This window comes from Manis javanica, chromosome 9 (genome assembly GCF_040802235.1).
Source record: "Manis javanica isolate MJ-LG chromosome 9, MJ_LKY, whole genome shotgun sequence".
NCBI lineage: Eukaryota > Metazoa > Chordata > Mammalia > Pholidota > Manidae > Manis > Manis javanica.
The window spans coordinates 114,398,312-114,417,396 of record NC_133164.1 but is presented as its reverse complement, the minus strand read 5'-3'; the positions used below and the strand labels follow the sequence as shown (position 1 = coordinate 114,417,396).

General features: G+C 39.6%; 1 protein-coding gene across 1 annotated transcript; it reads right to left on the bottom strand.

The window, feature by feature from the left end:
- Positions 1 to 315: 315 nt before the first annotated feature.
- SERPINB10 (serpin family B member 10) lies at positions 316 to 15,516 on the bottom strand. The gene is made up of 8 exons (XM_037015479.2): positions 15,387 to 15,516; positions 12,230 to 12,406; positions 10,397 to 10,462; positions 9,802 to 9,939; positions 7,855 to 7,972; positions 4,832 to 4,974; positions 2,987 to 3,142; positions 316 to 1,411 (listed from the first exon to the last, which is right to left on the bottom strand). Exons 2-8 carry the CDS (start codon positions 12,395 to 12,397, stop codon positions 1,007 to 1,009), a joined length of 1,194 nt encoding a protein of 397 aa, XP_036871374.2. The 5' UTR covers positions 12,398 to 12,406; positions 15,387 to 15,516; the 3' UTR covers positions 316 to 1,006.
- Positions 15,517 to 19,085: the final 3,569 nt, after the last annotated feature.

Below are 19,085 nucleotides of genomic sequence, written 5' to 3'. Positions count from 1 at the left end.
TCTTAAACCGAGTTAGAAACGGTTCATGTCAGATCCAGTCTTTCATTTTATTAGATGAATAGAAAGAAAGCAAGACAGTGTGATATAATCGGCCTCTAAAATGACCGTAACAGCTAATGAGACTACCAATAAATAGTTGTGTGTGTGAACGTTTTTAAATTAGTTAGAAAAACATAGCCAATGTATGGAGATTCAATATTACTAAAAATACCTTCTTATAACCAATAATATACATTTATATAAATTAGAAATTTATTCTTCTACTTTATATGATTTCTAAAAGCAGGGATGTTAGTACAACAGCTTTACACACAATTATTTTTTAATAAAATGTTTATTTTGGAACTTTGAAATTCACAGAAAAGTTGCAAAGGTAATACAGGGAACTCTATCTGGTAGTAACACAGTTTCCCCTAATGATAATCTCCAACATTACCATGATACATTTGTTAAAAGTAAGAAGCCAACATTGGTTCATTGCTATTAACTGCACTCCAGATTTTGTTTGGATTTCTGTGGTTTTTTGTTTTTTCCATTGATGTCGACATCATAAGTGTTTGTTAAATATTCAGATAGCAGAAAGGGAGATTTAATTTTACAGTGGTAATTTGTGAACTATTGAAACTACATTCTTGGGAAAATTCTTGCTTATCAATTTATCTCCTTTACAAAGATTTGTCTTCACTAAATGATGCATATGAAATACAGCGTCAATGATAACACGGTGGCCAAGTAGTTCGTGAATTGTGAGACATTCAGTATTTCTGAGACGTAAATAAAAGTCACAGTAAGACAAAATGTTAAATGGTAAAAATAAAACTTGCCGTTCTACAAGTTATATAGATACCATAGGGTTATTAGAGTGCATTATTTCAAGATTTATCTGCTAATATTCAAATATGAAAAAGATCTAGGCTACAAACTGATGTTTAATTGTGTTTTTCATTCTTATGATGCATTTTTTTATACCATAAGATGGTCTTGTTTGATGAGAGAGATACAAGGTTTAGGGGGTGCAGAACCTCCCATAAAAGAGAATGCTGTTGGTTTTATTGTGCCTGATGAAGAAGAGGAATGGGTGGTTTGCATTAAATTCAATGGATGGGAGGCTCGTTTTCAAACCCACCTCACTCCCAGTGCCAGCTGCAGCCTCTGTGCCTTGCTCATTTATTTCCACATAGGACTTGTGGAAAACATTGGACAGATACAGGTTTCTCTCTGCAGACATTCCTGAGAAATCAGCTTTGCTCTGGTCAAAGGCATCACTCATCCCCATCCTGCTCAGTGCTGACTTGAGATCGTAAGTCTCTTCCAGCCTGAACCTAGGAAGATGGAGCTGCACGTCATACAACTCCATCATGTCTGCGCTGGTCCACTCGTTCAGCTTCTCATAGGTGGTGGCCTTTTCCAGCTGCAGGATTGGAACCAAGGAAGAAGGATCAGCAATTCCGAAGGGGAGTGAGAAAGACTGCTTGAGTGAAATCTCTAGATATTACATAGATGAGTTACGGTCACTCCATCACCCAGGGTAACAAAACACACACGTTTGGAAATTCTTTGCGTAATAAGATCCTTCACACTGTTGACCTACAGAGTCTTCGTTTTGCAGTCTGTGAATTCTCAGGATATAGAAGAATTATACCTTCATTCAAAATAAAGTACTTCTATGACAGCATGCAAGACATACACTGCACATGCAAATATATCAATATATATATATGCACACACACACTTAGATGTTCACTACACAAAAGCATACACTCTGTGACAAATTATGCCAAGGTACAGAATACATTTGTTTTATTAACATGGAAGACAGTACTTTGAAAACAAAATCTGAGAGAAAATGTCTATATCCTATAACCATATGAAATTAGTAACTATAAACTATGCAAAAAAATAAAGGAAAATCCCCAAGTCTTAAGAATAATGACTTCTTAATAGTGGCTCTAGGGATGTTTTTCTCCTCTTTATAAGTTTTGAAATATTGAGTATATATATATCTGCACATATGTGCATGTATGCATGAGAAAAAATTTTTTATTTTTTAATTGCATGTTTGTTTCAAAGCACATGCTTTTGCTACTTTGAGAGTTTTCTAGATCCAAGCATTGCTGTCAATGGCGTATTTTTAAATGGTGTACATTCATAATGTGATAATATCTTGAGCCCAGGAACCTATACTTTTAGGAAGAAAAGCTTGTCTTATAAGGGTGTGATCCTAATATTTTAGTGCCCACACTGGGTCTTATTTTCACCATCTCTCCAGCTTCACAAAGTTTACAGTGTAATACTGAAATATTTTCTGCTTTCTAGCAGGGCTATGGAAACTTATAGAGAATCTGGCACACACAAAAAGTTAGGCATTGTGCAAAGACCAGCCACTATTGCATGAGAAGTTAATGTTCAGTTCAGACATGCAAATTGCTCATAAACATGGTGTGACCAAACTTATGTCAGGCTTCATAGAAATTTGACTGATATACAACTTAAATAATCTTTGAAGTCGGTACTGATAACAGACTATTTCTCCTAAAGACTGTTTATTTCAGTGAACATTTTTTACGGTTTTGCAAGTCAGTTTAATGTTTAAAATTGTATGCCTGAGGCTAGATTAATGCAAGTGATTAAAAATGAATTCCATTGAGGTGGTTCCTACCAGAGGAGAAAGAAAAACCTAAACTGACTGAAAGATTATATAGCCAATCCACTCAGCTTTGTGACTAACAAAGGATGTGTGTGTGCGTTGTTCTGTAGCTGTTTATATGGCTACCTGATGCTAGAGATGTCTATAGTCTAATTAAACTTTCTGAGGAATACCAGCCTTACAGAGTTTTATAAAGGCAAATGACACTGTGAAGGTGAAGTACATGGGGCTCAAAGCATGTTGGTTGCCTTCCTCTGTAGGAATTCAAGAAAAGGGAGACCATTTCCCCGGGGGGGTAAACATGATCCATCTGCACATCAGACAGACTGATGTCTTTACCTGGTCCAACCCACTGGTATCTTCCGGCAGTAGTACAAGCAGGCTGAGGTCACGGCTCTTGTAGTAGAGTTGAAGGCCTGTGGCTTGTGGCTTTTCTATGTGAAAAATGTGAAGTTTCTCTTTCATGGACATCATTTGCACTGATTTGCTTGTAGTCTGTAGAAAATAAGTAGCAAGGTCACGGAGGAAGTGATTCACTGAATCCTTAACTTTCTTTGCTCACTGGTTCCCAGTAGTCTGGGACACTGGCAAAAATTGGAATTTAGCAGAGATGCTAAATGCTGAATCAATTATTCAGACTTGGCTTTCTGGAATGTATGTTCTGCTGGACAACATCACCAATAGGTAATGTGGGAGTGTCTTTTTCACATGGACACTATTGTGGCAACTTCTATAAACATAGCTAGCTGGAGTCTGCCAAACACTTTTAGAAATGTATAATCTTATGCAAACTATGTAAATGCCAATGATTCAGAAACTGAATGAGTAAGGCGTATTTCACACGCTAACATTTCTGTATTTTAATAACTGAAATTTACTACAAGAATGAAAAGAAACAACAGATTGAGAGAAAATATTTACAAGACACATACCTGATAAAGGGCTGGTATCCAAAATTTATTTTTTAAAAAACTCCTAAAAACTCAGTGATATTAAAACAAATGAACCAATGTTAAAAATAAGCAGAAGATGTGAACAGACATCTCATCAAGGGAAGACAGACAGCATATTAAAAGATGCTCAATCATATGTCAGTCAGGAATTGCAAATCAAAACAATGAGATACCACTATGTACTTATTAGAATGGCTGAAAGTCCAAAATGCTGAAAGTATCCATTCCCGGTAAGGATGTGGAGCAACAGGAACTGTCATTCCCTGTGAATGGGAATGCAAAATGGAAGCCACTTTGGAAGAACTCAGCAGTTTCTTGCAAAACTAAGCATCGTATCAAGATATGCTCCAGCAATTGTGCTCCTGAATGTTTACCAAAATGAGTTAAAAACTTATGTCCACAAAAAATCTTGCCCATGAATATTTATAGCAGCTTTATTCACAATTACCTTGGATTCTTAAGCAACCAAGATGTCCTTCAGTGGGTGAATGGATAAGCAAACTGCAGTTCATCCAGACAATGGAATATTATTCAGAAATAAAGCGAAATGATCAAGACGTGGAGAACTGTAAATACAGTGCTAAGTGGAAAAAAACAGTCTGAAAAGGCCTCATACTATACTATTCCAACTGTGTGACATTCTGGAAATGACAAAACTATAGAGACAGTGAAAAGGTCCATGATTGACAGGGAGTTGGAGGGAGGGATGAACAGGTGGGATGCCAGGCATTTCCAAGGTGGTTAGGGTACCTATGCGGTATGTAACATGTGTTGGACTGCCTTTTTGTTACAGTGGTTCCTACTGCAAAAGCAAGTAGGTGTGTCCTAACAGAGAAAAACCTTACTGGAAGAGGTGAAAATGTTAAGTTTTAATTCTTTTACTTACGGGAGGGTGAGAGCTTGGTAGATAGGACCGGCTTACTAGAGCAAGAACAGAGGGTACAGTGAAGAGCTTGGGGTTGTGGATCTGATGGACTTCTAACTCAGGCGGGGCCTCAAGGAATCTAATAACTACTCCACTGTAGTTGTCGCAAGGACTGAGTGATGAAATATGTGAATAGTCTGTTTTTAGAGAAAAACAATGGAAGGGGCATTTTGGCGCAGCCATCCCCGCCTAGTAAGAGGCATAGTTTACCGAAACATATATTGAGAAAGCAGAGTGGATGTGAAATAGAATCTCTTTTGCAGTGCCATGTAAAAACCCGTATGCTGATTCTTAAAAGGTTCCTACCTTATTTATTTGGAAAGGCTTTAATGTGGTGTTTTGAACTAAGAACTGATGTTCCCAGATTCCTTTAAAGTAAAGGGCGTTCACCAGAATCATCCTGGTTACAGAATCCACAGCATCATCAGGTAGGAGATTCAGGATTTTTCCTACAAGAGCAAAAGGACAGATTTCAAATGATATTGTTACATCCTGGGGATAGGACACACTTTCAAAAACGATGGTTATGAAATATTGTTAAATGATGACTCTTTTATGTGCCAATGATCTAAACCAGGAAGTTAACATTGATAGAATACTGTTAATAGATCCTATTTACATTTCATCTACTATTCCAATAAAGATATTTTTCTGGGCCAGATGTAAATCCAAGATCTCAAATTGCATTGAACTGTCATTTCATCTTTGTCCCCTTGAATCTGGGGCAGTTCTTCATTCATTGTCTTTCTGCCTTTGACAGTTTTGAAGAAGTTTGTAGCACGGCGCTCAATTCTCACTTCAGATTTGTCTGAGGTTTTCTCAAAGTAATAATTGGGCGATGCATTTTGTGAGAATACTACTGTTGTGAGTTGTGTTGGAGAAAGTGAAGAGAATAAATTATTAAATAAATAATATATGTAATTTCCTTCAGTGAAAGAGTTTTAAATTTAGATTTAAAGACTGCCAGGAAGAATTTCTGAAAAGTTTTTAAAAGACATCTGCCTAGAAATAATACTGAAACTTCAGAACAACATAAAAAACTGAAAATTCTGGTTGCTCTTGGCCTCGCCCTAGCTTTTGAGTCTGTCATTCAGTGAAAAAGGAACTGAGAATTTAGGGCTGCCAACTTCCTCAATTCATTTCAGTAAACGTTAATGCTCTCAACAACTACTATGAGCAGGCCTGTCGGGGCAGGTGATTCAAAGGTGAACCTGATTAAAGCAGCGTCACGGCACTTGGAGTCCTGGAGTCCAGCAGGGGAGGCCTCAGCAGTTAACTCGAGTAACAGTGTGCTAAGTGTCCAGGTAAAGGTTCCCACAGTGAGCAACGGGACGTCTCTTAGCCCATGCTGGGAGCCGACAGCTTCCTGGGGAACATTATACCTGAGTGAAGCCCTGAAAGTTCTCCACTGGCCATGGAGGGGCTGGGAATGGCAGGCAGGGAAAGGTGTTTCACATAGAGGGAGTGGCATGAATAACTACATGGGGTGGTGAGGTGATACAGGGGGTTCAGAGGACTCTGTGTCACTTACAAATCCTGAAGTCTTTTGAGTCAGAAAATGACAAAGAGTTCAAGTAGAGAGACAGGCAAACTCCACGGTCAAGCTGGGCCTCCTAGGTCCGTTTGGGGGGTTCATCCTGCAGGTCATGGACACCATATGGGTTCTGAGTACAGAAGTGACACGGTACATCTGGTCTACCTTGTACTTTAGGGACACCATTTGTGCCTAAATGAATGAAGGTTGGATTTAAGGGGAGGAAGCTTAGAGGCAGGTTTTTGTATTAATACAGATTTATAATGTCAAAGGCTAAAAGCAGAGGGAGAAGAGACTTCAAAAGAAAGATGAGTCAGAAACATAAATGAAGAGGCAAAGGAAAGGGGAGAATTGAGAGCACCTGGCACATTCCTGGTATGGGCAAGTGATAGCGACGTGCCCCACCCATTCGCCGAGAGGAGAATGAGCGTTCGAGGAAGGCAATGTGTGGGAAAACCATTTTGAATATGGCTTTAGGTATGTTGAGTTTAAATATGTGGGACCCTCAGCAAGTATGTCTGGCAGGTACATATAGTCAAGTCTGAAGTTCTGGGGTGTCACCTAAACATTCCATATTATTGATGAAAAGCAACATCTTAATTACTAATATTCATTGATGGCTATACCTTTTATATTTCTTTGTGAGATATAATGGACCAGCAGTAAACATATCAACTTAAAATGCAACATGGTGTGTTGAACTGAGTTCAGACTTTGGAGCTAAACTGACTTAAATTTGAATCCTATTTATGAGGATTTAAACATGAGTTTTTCTTGAGCTTCAGCTTCCTAATTGCTAGAATAAAGATTATAATAAAAAGGCTGCTGAATTGCCCATGAGAATCCTTGTACTCTATCCTTTTAGAAGTAGAACCTTCAAATTTTACATTATATGGCCACCCAGCTAAAAATTACATTTTACAGACCTTTATTACACCAAGTCTGGGTGATCAACCATCTCAGGTTGCCTAGGAGTGAGAGAACTTTATGTGCTAAAACCAGAAACGCCCAGGCAACAGGCAAAGTAGGACAAATTGTCACCCAAGCAGAGAATGTGCCATGTAACTAAGTTTGGGATATGAGTGGAATTAATGTCTGAAACTTTCAGGGCATCCTCTTAAAAGCAAAGAGGGCTTCTCCCCATTGACTTTAAAATTGGCGATTGCCAGAATCACTTTAGACTTAGAGCTGACAGCCGCGTCTTGAGGATGGTGGAGCTGACCCACCAGCCTGCATCTCTCTGAGGTCTCATGGAACAGAAATGCGTGTCCACCTTTGGACTCCTTGGTGAGAGAAATGTAAATTCCTATCTTATTATTAAGTCACTGTATTTTGGGTCTTTTTGTTATAGCAGCTTAACCTTTCCTCTAATACATGACCTTATTTTGAAAATTACTTAAGATTATATAGCAAATTTAATGCTACATTTTTGTTATTAATTAGTAGCTGTTTTCCTTTGAAAACAACAAATGCAGCACTCTTCCAAATTTTCTTTTTGCAGTTCCCTGCTTTTTTACCCTTGGAATCCTCTTTGGATTTAGCGGACATGATCATTTTCTTGTCTGCTTAGTAAAGTGAGTGGCTTGGCTTAAATGTTCTAGATAAGACTTATTAGAAAGCAGTGAATCTAAAAGTTATGGGCATAATGAGAAAGAAATGTGCTGAATATTAACAATGTGTCCACAGTTCTATCAGTTCTATTTGCAAAATACATACACTTACATAAAACACAAATTCCAAACCAGGAAATGATGCTTGGAGAAAACACCCTGGCGAGCACGTGATAAAAGCTTACCCTCCGTCTGGCTTTCAACCCAAGAGTTGATCTCCTTTCTGATTTGATCTGAAGCTCCTACAAAGTTGACAGACTGTGGCTTTGCACCAAAGTATGTCTTCATGTCTTCTAAATATTTCTGGAATATATGGGTAAAATCTCCTTTGGTAGAGTTTGTGCAAAACTGAGAAATCAAGTCTATTTTAGATCATTTTAAAAACTAGGTAGATGAGCAATTGCAAACTCCCACCCCAGTGCTCCCTTCTTTCTCTGCCCACTGCAGACATGGTCAAAAACTAGCCACCCCCTTCTTTAAAGTCAGCTGGGCACTGGTGGGCCGTGCAGAACTCCTCACGCAGAAGGAAGGCCTGCCTCCCACAGCAGCTTTTATTGTTATGCCTGCCTGGGACATGGGGCTGGAATGAACAGGGAGAGCGACCCCCGAATCTCAGGAGTGACTCCTGTGGCCAAGAGATGTTGGGAGTTGAACTTGGCTTTCTGTGGCAGAGATGGAACTATAGTGAGGCCTGGGGTCTGGCAGCTGCCTGGTGTGGATTCTAAATGCCCGAGAACCTGAGGAAAGGAAACCCTGAGGAAAACTATCTGCTGCTGGAAAGATGCCTTTCTAAGCATGGTCAAGGCTTCCTCTGAGGAAATTCTGAGACAAAAAGCTGGGCGGCGTCGCTGCAGGCCTGCAGTGTTCACCCCAGGGGCAGTCATCAGAAGTCGGCTGTAACCCAGGTCACCACTTGTGAGACCACCCGCCTTGGGGACAGGGGACAGCTCTGGTGTGGCTTCAGTTTGCTTACTGTAGGGAGGAATTGTGTAAAGTAAAAAGCTGTGAGTTAATTCTGCAACCAGGCAGTGGCCTGAAGATTATGAGGTCTAAATTCTTTAGTTTATAATCTAGTAAAAAGAAAAGTTAACAATTCACAAGGCACCGTGCCCTGTCTTGACTCATGGGTGTTCGGATCACCCTCTCTGAGCACATCCAGGACTCATGGGCATCTTAAAGGCGCATCATTCTGTGTCTGCATCCTCATTCCCAAGTGCCCACCCAGCTCAATTATCTCTCCTACCCTTGAATAAAACCCGAGTCCACGACATTGCCAGTAATAAAAATCACTTTAAGACCAAATTTGGCTGCTTTTAGGTCTTTAGTCATAACAAAGTCCAGGCCCTGAGCTCCCAGAATTCACTGGGTGCGAACCAGGATAACACTGCTTGGGGCGCAGGTGAAGCCTTCTCATCCCCATTGCTATCCCTCTGCCCTGTCCAGCTGCCCTGCTCGTTGCCCACTGGGGACCTGCGGCCTCCTGCTCTCTCCTGAGATGTGTCAAAGGACACGCTAAACGGACATGAGAGGAGTAAATGCTTGCCCCGGCTCAGGCTGACACCCGGAGCAGCCCTGGAGTCCGCACGGAGGACGAAGTGGTCTGCACTGCTGGGTTTCCGCCGTCCGTCCGAGAAGAGGGGCCTTTGATGTTCCATGTCAGGAGTCTTTCCTTCAGCCTCTCAAGTCATAATGTGAACTGGCCTGTCTGATCCCAAGGTCGGCTTTGCTCCTTAGCACCCAGAGCAGCACGCCCGCGGCCAGCACCACCCTCTGCTCCTTCAGATTTACCCTCCTGAGTCACTCTGCACATTTTGCTCCATTTTCCAAGAAACAAATGTTTGCCCAGGAACTATATAAACCATATTTCTGTGTGTGTTCAGCGGCCACGCCATGGGGCGTGCCCCTCTATTATGGGCACAAAGATACGATCACTACATCAGGCCTCAGACCCATTGCTGGTTTCCTTTACAAATAGACGCTCAATGACTGTATCAATTGGTTGACATGGCTGTTTACCAGAAGTGCTGACCACATTGCTTGTCCCTGGGCTCCCTAGAGAAATGTACAAAGGGTCTATTGATCTCCCACGGCTGTTTCTTTCCATTCAGCTCAAATAACTTGTTTGCACTTACCTTGAGAAATGGGTACATTTTCTCTGCATATATCCCATTGGCTGTTCTAAGTATGTAAGCATGGCTGGGATTGTTGATTTCTGAGATAAGTGTCTGGAAATCAGAGTGTATTTCTTCAACCTTGTGGGAGGTGAATTCCTTTAAAAGAAAAGGGATTATTAGTCAAATAACAAATGTTGAATAGGAGCTATTTATATGTGAACAACCTAAATGAAAAATGATTTGGTGTTTTGCCAACAAAAGTTGAAAACAATTCCGTGGTAGTTAAAAATGTTTTCTTTACCCTTATCAGTGCAAGAATTTAAGTCATTGAGGGTATTTTTTTCTTCACACTTAGTTTGCAAAGGCAGTCAAGAACAAGTTTGAAAGTGGAGCCGTTTTGAAAGGGAAGAAAAGGAGAAGAGATCAGAGGAAAGAATGTGGCCCTTCCAGAAAGTGTGCCCACTTTGTAGCCTGAAAAAATTTCTACAATTTTAATATATAGTTCTAAGGAAATTTGCCTGTTAAAGGTTGCTTAAATTAGCCACTGAAATATATGTGTGCTAAAAGAGCTTTCTCCTTAATCATCAAATGGATATTAAAATGTAAAACATACCGTTTTCCTTTTCTTTTCACTTTCTGGACAAGATTTGATGTCCTGCTGTCTGCTTAATTGAAGCACCTGTAATTTCAATAAAAAGACGGTATGTGAGAGCCCAGTGCAGAGACTAATCAGACGAAATGCACATCAGGAAATGCAAGTCAGGCATTCCTACGGCTACAGGACATGGGATCAGTGAACCAAGGGGGCCCTGATTTGACTTCAGGGGTGTGTTAGCTGAGCTGATACAGGAAGTCAAGAGCTGCTTTTAAATAAATTTTAAAAGTAAGGCATTTACAACATCATCCTTAATGTCCTAGAACAAGTATTAAAGAACTCTTAGAAGTAAAATTCCCTTGTTTTCCATGTTTCATTTCTACCTATGGTTGTTTTGAAAAGAAGGCTAGGTGTTCAGCTGAGACCATCACTTAGCAATGTAAGCAAAAGCCACTATTGCCCCAGTGATCTGGAAAAGTCACCCATCTCAGCTCTTTCTAGATAAGTTTCCATCTTATTTAATGCTTCAGTTCCATCTACCACCACGCGACATGTAAACACATTCTTCAGCGTTCAGCCAGCATTCCATTTGAAAGTTAACAAGAAGGATGAGGACCTCATTGCTCCTGAATTGTACGACAGTAGAAAACAAGATGATTCATCTCCCACATCCTGGACCCAGCTCAGAATAAGGAGTATGTAGGCAATTTGTTAATCTCAAATGCAAACTGACGCTGTTAATACTTAAATAACTTTAAAATAAAACAAGGGCAAGCAATACCCAGTGATATATTGATATGAAATGGGCCCAAATTAGAATCCATCCTCTTAATCTATGTGATAAGTCTGTCACATCAGTTGTTATGCTTCTTAATTGTTAACCAGTCATTAACTATTTCTGAGCCAGAATTTTGCTGTGAACCAGAGTTTTATTGTTTTTAAACCACACAGTATCCTATGGACTGCAAGAATAAGGGTGATATCCTGGGCCCAAATTGACAGAATATATACTCTGCCTATTTCACTCAGAATCACCAGCTGTGCCCATTTCCACTGGCATAAAGGGCACCCTCGTGGGTGGAAATTCTGTCACTTGGCCTTTTAATTGATGAAAGATTTAGGGCTTGGTTTGCTCTGTTCTATTTTTATTTTTATTTAAAAGACACACACATCTATATTTATATGTTTACACATATGCACACATACAAACACCCATATGGCTTTCTTATATTTTGCTGTCTGTGGCTATACATGCGTGCATGCGCACACACACACACACACACACACACACACACACACACACTGCACTGCTTTGAGGATGCTCACAACAAATTGAAAATTGCTGATACAATATTTTGTTATTTTAATACTCTTAATGGGCTCTTGAGATTCATCCAGACAACCAGAAATTGAACAAGGAAACAACCAAACAATGCATGAGAACAAAATTCACTTGATTTTTCTATTTGTGTTTTCAAGAAAACCCTTCTGAGACTAGAAAGATGATGACTGATTCTATTACTTAGTACAAATCGTTTCTGGAAATATTTTAACAATAAAAATAAAATCGTTTTTGGTGTTGAACCAAATTTGACATCCTCATCATCTCTTCATTCGATTTTGCTGGAGAACACGGGTTCTTACATGGTTTTCCTAGCAACCGTTTTCCGTTTGATTCCCTTTCCCAGATTTCTTTTTAGGGTCTGGAAATTGTCTTAAAGCAGATCTTTTGTTTTAGGAGAGTATGGTTGTAAAACGTGGGCTATTTGGATTTCAGGAGCAAATGAAGATAAGAGGTGAAGAAAGCATTTTGTTTCAAGACAATGGAAGATGACTGAGCTTCCCACTCACCTGGGCTATTTGGGCCTCCGTGTTGCCTCTGGTGCCCAGATACACCATGGCCAAGCAGGTGGAGATGCCCCAGGGAGAAAAAAATATATTTTTACCCTCTGCAGATTCAGCTAGCTTTTTGCTAAACTCCAGGGCAAATTGATTGATTGACATTACTAGAGCATCCATTGAAAAAACCTAAGAAAAATGAAACAAAGATAGAGAACATGTTAATAATCCTTTTGATAGATTTTACTTTTGCAAAAAGATTTGTTAGCTTATGTGATATTCCTGGTTCCTGGAATGCCTTTCCCCTCCCTTATTTTATTGAAATCCCCTCTGTTCAAGTTCCTCTTTTTCTTCCGGAAGCTTTTGTTGACTTTTTGTTATTCACAGGAGCATGTTTGCTACCAAAGTTCCCTAACAGTTTTTGATGCTTCCTTGACGTTTATCACACTGCTAGTTGTGTTTTTATACGTTTCTCTCTTTCCAACTCCAAGCTAAGTTCCTTCAGAGCAAACTTTTTCTTACACTACTCTGTACACCCAACCACATCTAGCTCCAGTCTTTGCACAAAGTGGATACTTACAAACAGTTGTTTGTTACTTGTTCACCATTTTTTATTTATTTAAACTTGAAACCATGCACAATTTAGTGAGAATTGCTTACAGAGAGGTAGAGTCGTGAAAATTTTTTTCTCCCTCCCCCAAGACACTCTGAAACTGGTCTTGAACAAAAGGACTCAGGTTGTCTCATGTTTTTAAATATTATATTCAACTTCTAGATTTCACCTCTAATTTCCTTGGTATTTCAATTTAAATCTCTTAAGACTGGGTCTCTCTCAAAGAAATAGTCACTTCAATTTGTTGTCACTTTCTAGCCAAATAATTTCTCAAACTAGTTAAATGACTAAAAATAAATCAGATTCCTAGGCCTACAAACTCCCATTAGTGCCAAAGTTGTAAAGAATGTGTACTGACATCACCTGGCCCTTTAAGAAATCCAGAATGCTAACTCTAGAAAAATAAGGGGATCTCTGTGGCCAAACAGTTGAATCAAGGGAGAGGCATGTGTAAACAAAGTTCTGGTTTCATCAGGACTTGGATTAACAGTGAGACTATTAAATCCCTCCTAGCTACTGGTTTATACATAACCAAACACTATCTCAGCCTCTAAATCACGCTCTGCTTAGTTCCCACCATTACTGAAGCTGATAATAATCCTAGACCAACATTATTTCATTAAAGAAAAACAGCAAGTCTAGTTTTGAAGTATTTCTACACCCTCATGAAATGTTTGAAACTTGTTAGTGGGCATTTTTTCTTGATTGCTCCAGTGTCATCTTGGAAATAATTCCCCTATTTTCTTTATGGGTATCTTCATTCACATAGTGGTCTGTTTACTGTCAACATATTAAGCTTTGTCTTTTTAGAACTCATGAATGACATTCACGTGGAAAATGTTTGGCTCCATGGCCAAACCATATTGAGCATGAAGGGGAGGAAAAAGGAATACTTTGGGCCTGGGATTTTTGTCTTTCTACCAAAGGTTTGTGGTTATTCTAGAATTTAGTTACTTGTAGCAAATTCCTGAAATCAATAATTCTTTCTATTAGTAAAGGGGCTAATTTCTTATGAAAGGTTAATATCCAGTTATCTTCTGGATATCCATTAAATCCTCTGTTGGCATCATCATGAACTTATCAGGTGTACCCAGAACATACAAGAACATTTTTTTGCCTTAAAAAAAAAAAAAGAAATGTATAGAAGTGCTGAACTAGCCATTAGTAAAATTTAACCTAACAGTCAAAAGTGTTTTCTGAAGAATGCAGAATTTGGGGATGAGATTTTGGAGAAAACAATCCTCCCTACAAGAGTTGGATCATGATCTTTCCAGAGACAAATGTCTAGATCAGAAGCTCCCTGTGCCAATTTCAGAATGAATTGTTCTTTTGCAGTTTCCAGGAGTTATGAACATATCAGTTTACATGTATAAAGATATAAATACTATTTAATATTAAAATATTGAAATGATAGAAATATATATGTAAGATACATAAAGTGGCAATCTGTTATGGGGTTTAGGGGCAAAGCTAGAGAGCTGTGAAAGTAAGGAAAGCAGGGTCGTTCATCAGAATGTCTCATCAGAGATACATATACTACTGGCATATCAGCCCCAGAACCGTGGATTCCCTCTAATGCAGTCGCCTCATTCCATCTGCTGGGAAACTAAGGCCCAGAGAGGTTAGATGTGCTGACTAACATGCACAGCCAGCTGACAGCAGAGTTGTCAGAGCACTAGAGTTATCAGAGCATCCCATTCTCTGGGCGCTGAATACAATTGCTTTTGTCATTGTATCCCACTGTCTGTAAGATTTTAATGGTTAAAGGGAGGGATCTGCAATAGCAGAGGATAAGCAGGAGAAAGAAGAACACAGGGATGGGGATGAGAAGGAGGAGCAAGAGGACCCTCATCCCCTTTGCCCTAGGGGACAGCCAAGGCCTCTGGACGTTGATGATGCTGACCGTGGACCTGGGCACATCAGATGGCACCGCCCTCACAGTGCTTCCATGTCACCTAAAGCCATTTTTCAAGGTAAATAATTGTTTAGGGTGTTTAATGATGAGCACCTCATGAAAAGTTACAGCTTGGATCATTCTTTGGAAGAAAAGAAAACCAATGGGCCACGGAATGGTGGGCTAGGATAGGATGTTGGTTGGGGATGGAGTGGAGTCAAAGCATACATTAATTTCAGACATTAATGACTCAGATCAAATTCACTTTGCTCAGCCACTCTTCTGAAGGGTTAGAAGGGTTTTGGATCAATTATTCTGAGAATATTCTATTTCTCTTTGCCTTTGCTGACAGATACACGGGTAGCAAATCCAGAATGTGACTGCAGGAAATTCCATTCATAGTTTCACAATTCCTAGTAAAATAATTTCTCTAAGTTCTTTGGAAATAAATACTCTCCCCCGTATCCCTCTTTCCAGGACACACTTTGAACCAGCTCAGGGTTACATCTGTCTGAGTTGCACAAAATTCTTGGGGGATGGAGCTTTATCTATTATTTCTGTTTTGGGGAGTCTTGATTCTTTGTTATTTAGCGAGGCACTTCAACAAACATAATAAGGAAAACATAAACAAATATTTTTAAACAAAGAAATATTTACCATACCTTGCTTTCTTCCTCTAGAACAGACCTGGCAATTGGTTCCTTTTGTAAGAGATTGTGGCTGAGTTAAGTAACTCCTAACTGTAGAAATAATTTTTAAAAGGTTCTAGCACCTCCTTTTTCTTAACCCCACCCTCTGATTCACTTTCACAAGCCCATACGCTCTTGCTTTCACATTTATCTTGGCCAGAAGCTCGAGTACAGAGATAGACAATTATGGTTTTGCCTGAATTACTCAGATATTCCACATCTGTCCACATGTGGAGACCTGAATTCTGACAAACTGTAACTCGTATTTTCCTTGTTTAATCTCTTCTCTATTCTACCAACTGGCAGCTATTAGAGTATTTTTTCCCAGTAGGTCTTTTTTTTTTTTTACAAAAATAAAAAGCTTCAAACTAGTGGAAAAATAATAGGCCCATATTAATGGGCCCTAATTAATAATAATGGGCAATGGAATGGAAAATGTTATTGGCAGCTAACAGTTACTATTAAACCTTTACAGTTAGTTGCTCATAAGAAGCTTCGGTGAGAGGCACCCAGGAAATGTTTCTGCTGTTATCATTTGGAGTCTTGGTGCAGAACACTGGGCATAAATCCAACTAGTTGGACATCCATTCTCCCCACCCAGGAAAATGGGGTCTGGAGCAATATTTTAGACAGAGTTACTGAGTCAAGTGTCGGTTCGTCATTTTCTAGTTTTGTTTATTTCTCCCAGTGAATGTTCTCTTGCTCCTCCAGATTTATTAGAAAGGAAAATCGGAAGTTATCGATTCATTTTCTCTCACAGTCTGCCTGTGCAAGGATGAATGGTGGAGGGAGGGAGAAGAACAGATATGCAGAACCAGTCCAGAGGGACTGAGGGATGTAGGAACCTCTTTATTTATTACAGATATGGTATGTTTTCCTTCATGCAGTTTCCATTTTTCTCTCCACGGAGCACGTATGTCTTGTGGTAAACTGGCTCAGAGTTTAGTATTTTGAATGTTGGTGTGGAAGACAGAGCAGTTTTCCTCTGGACATCACTAGGGAATGGGATGTGTGGTGGGAAACTCGTGTCACCTGCCTGACAGGTGCTGAAAGGCACCATTATCTATGGATGTCTCCAGGCTCATATTAGCTGAAAGTATCCCACAGAGCCTCTGGACAGGGGACTGCTTACCCCAACTGACAGTAATTCACCAGAGAGTCGCTAGGGCTGCATCAATGCACCACGTGAAGACTTGAAGATTTGCTCTCTAGTTACAGTTATTTATGCTACATTAAATGCATCAATAGAGTTCTGTGCACACAGCCAAGATACTGTCTCATTTTCTTCAAAGTCACAGACTAAGTTTCATTGACTTTTACCTCCAAACCTTCTCCCGATTCCTTTCCCACTGGTAAGGAATTCATTTCTGGGAAACTCTCAGCCATTGTACAGACCTAATGTTTGTGTGCCCCTGGATACATATGTGGACACCCTAATTTCCAATGTGATGGTATTTGGAGGTGGGATCTTTGGGAGATAATTAGGGATAGATGAGGTCTCCCGATTCCTTTCCCATTTGATTAAGGGATAGATGAGGTCTCCCGATTCCTTTCCCACTTGATTAAAATCCTTACATACAGAAATACTACCTATGTCGATAAAATCATGGTTGTGTGTTATTTTGTTGCCTATTTGTGGGCAGGGAGAGAGGAAAAAGGTAATAAGTATCCTAAGCTAACACATATTATTAGCATAATTTTGTTTGTTGTTATGTATGGCCTGTCCTATGTGTAGTAACAATATGTGCAGATATTACTAGTGGAGATGGAGGGATAGGAACTATACGAATGGGGAACAGAGGTACGAGAGAGAGTTTTTGTTCTAGTTTTTTTATGATATTTGGTGTTTAGACTATGAATTCACTATCCATTAAAAATATTTTGTAATGGAGCAAAATAATATTTTTAATATATTCTTAAATTTATTATTTAACATTATTTTAAGGAATCCAGAAGAAGAGAGTAAAAAGAGGAGACAAGAGACAATGAGTTCTCTTATTCATTTCAGGCTGTTATAACAGAATACCTTTCAGCAGGTGGCTTAAACAACAAACATTGATTTTTTCACAGTTCTGGAGGCTGGAAGGCCGAGATCAGGATGCCAGCATGGTTGGCTTCCTGGAGAGGGTCCTCTTTTTGGGTCACAGGTGGCTGTCCCCACATAGTGGAGAAAGGAAACTCCAGTTCTTTCATCTCCTTATAAGGGCACTCTTTATGTCATGAGTACTCTCCCCTCATGACCTCATCTATCCCTAATTATCTCCCAAAGATCCCACCTCCAAATACCATCACATTGGAAATTAGGGTTTCCACATATGTATCCAGGGGCACACAAACATTAGGTCTGTACAATGGCTGAGAGTTTCCCAGAAATGAAGCAAGATACAGGGGTCCAGATGGGAAAAAATATCTGCTGATGAATAAGATAATTCAAGAACAAATTAAAAAAATACTTGCAAAACAATGAAATATCAAAAACATCATGAAGAACAAAAAGAAAAATATTAAAACTACAAGAAGCAAGAATTATCTTGACATCAACTTTCCCATCAACAATTTTGGTGCCAGAAGATAACAAAATCATACTCTTAAAGTACTGAAGAATGCTTTGAACCTAGAATTCTACACCTTTAACTCAGTAATGGGAGGGAAATATGGCTATCTTAAGACTCACAACACTTCAGAAAGCTACTACTTATCAACTTGCTGAATGAATGAGGGAAGTACGTAGAAAAATGAGTCTAAAAGTAGGAGAGCACAAAAAGCAAAAACTCCTAATTTTTAACAGTGTCTGATTTAGACAAAATAAACTACAATTCAAACCTTAAAAAAATTAAGTGAATAATTTCCTGGGATTCTATGTTTGACCAGCAGACCGTAAGACACTTTTATTACTGAAAAACATAATAACCATAAGCACTAGTATTTATTAAATACTGTATATGCTAGGCATTGCTTTAATTGCTTTTTATGAATGAAGTCATTTAACCATCACAGCAACCTTATGAGAAAAGCATTCATTATGTTTTCTAGTTTACACTCAAGCATAAAGAAGCACCATTTTTGGCCCATGATTAGATGACTTGTAAGTGCTAGAAATGGGATTTTACAGGCAGATAGTCAAAGTCCTGAGGGTGCCTCCTTAGCCACCCTCCTCCGGTGGGTCATGCATCCCTACCTCCCGGCATAAGGAGGGTGATGCCGGGGATCCAACTACACTTCTTGCAGCCAGACTCTGCAGCCAGCTCAGCCTCCCCAAACCTCAGATCCGTCTGAGTTCTCAGGGCTTAAATTACGTCCTGCTCTGCCTCTGATCCACTCAGAAGTTTTCAGTGCTGCTTGAAGCCACCTTGTGCTCCCCGTCCTGCTCTTACACACTCCATCTCTACTCCTGTGCACTCTCAACTCAATGACTGTGACCTAGATTCTATGTCTGGACCACTGGGACTACGTGTTTGTTCTTGATGTTGAGGTTTAAATATGCGTTTCCCCCAAGGACACTGCCCCAAAGTGTTATGTTGAATTGCTATACCATTTGCTGCTGTGAGAAGGCCGCCCTAAACTGTTCTTCACACAACCCATCCTACCCCCCATATTAGGGCTCCTTGCAGAGGGGAGCTTATTCTTTTGGCTCCTTTATTCTATTTGTCTTGGTTCCCACATATGAACCCT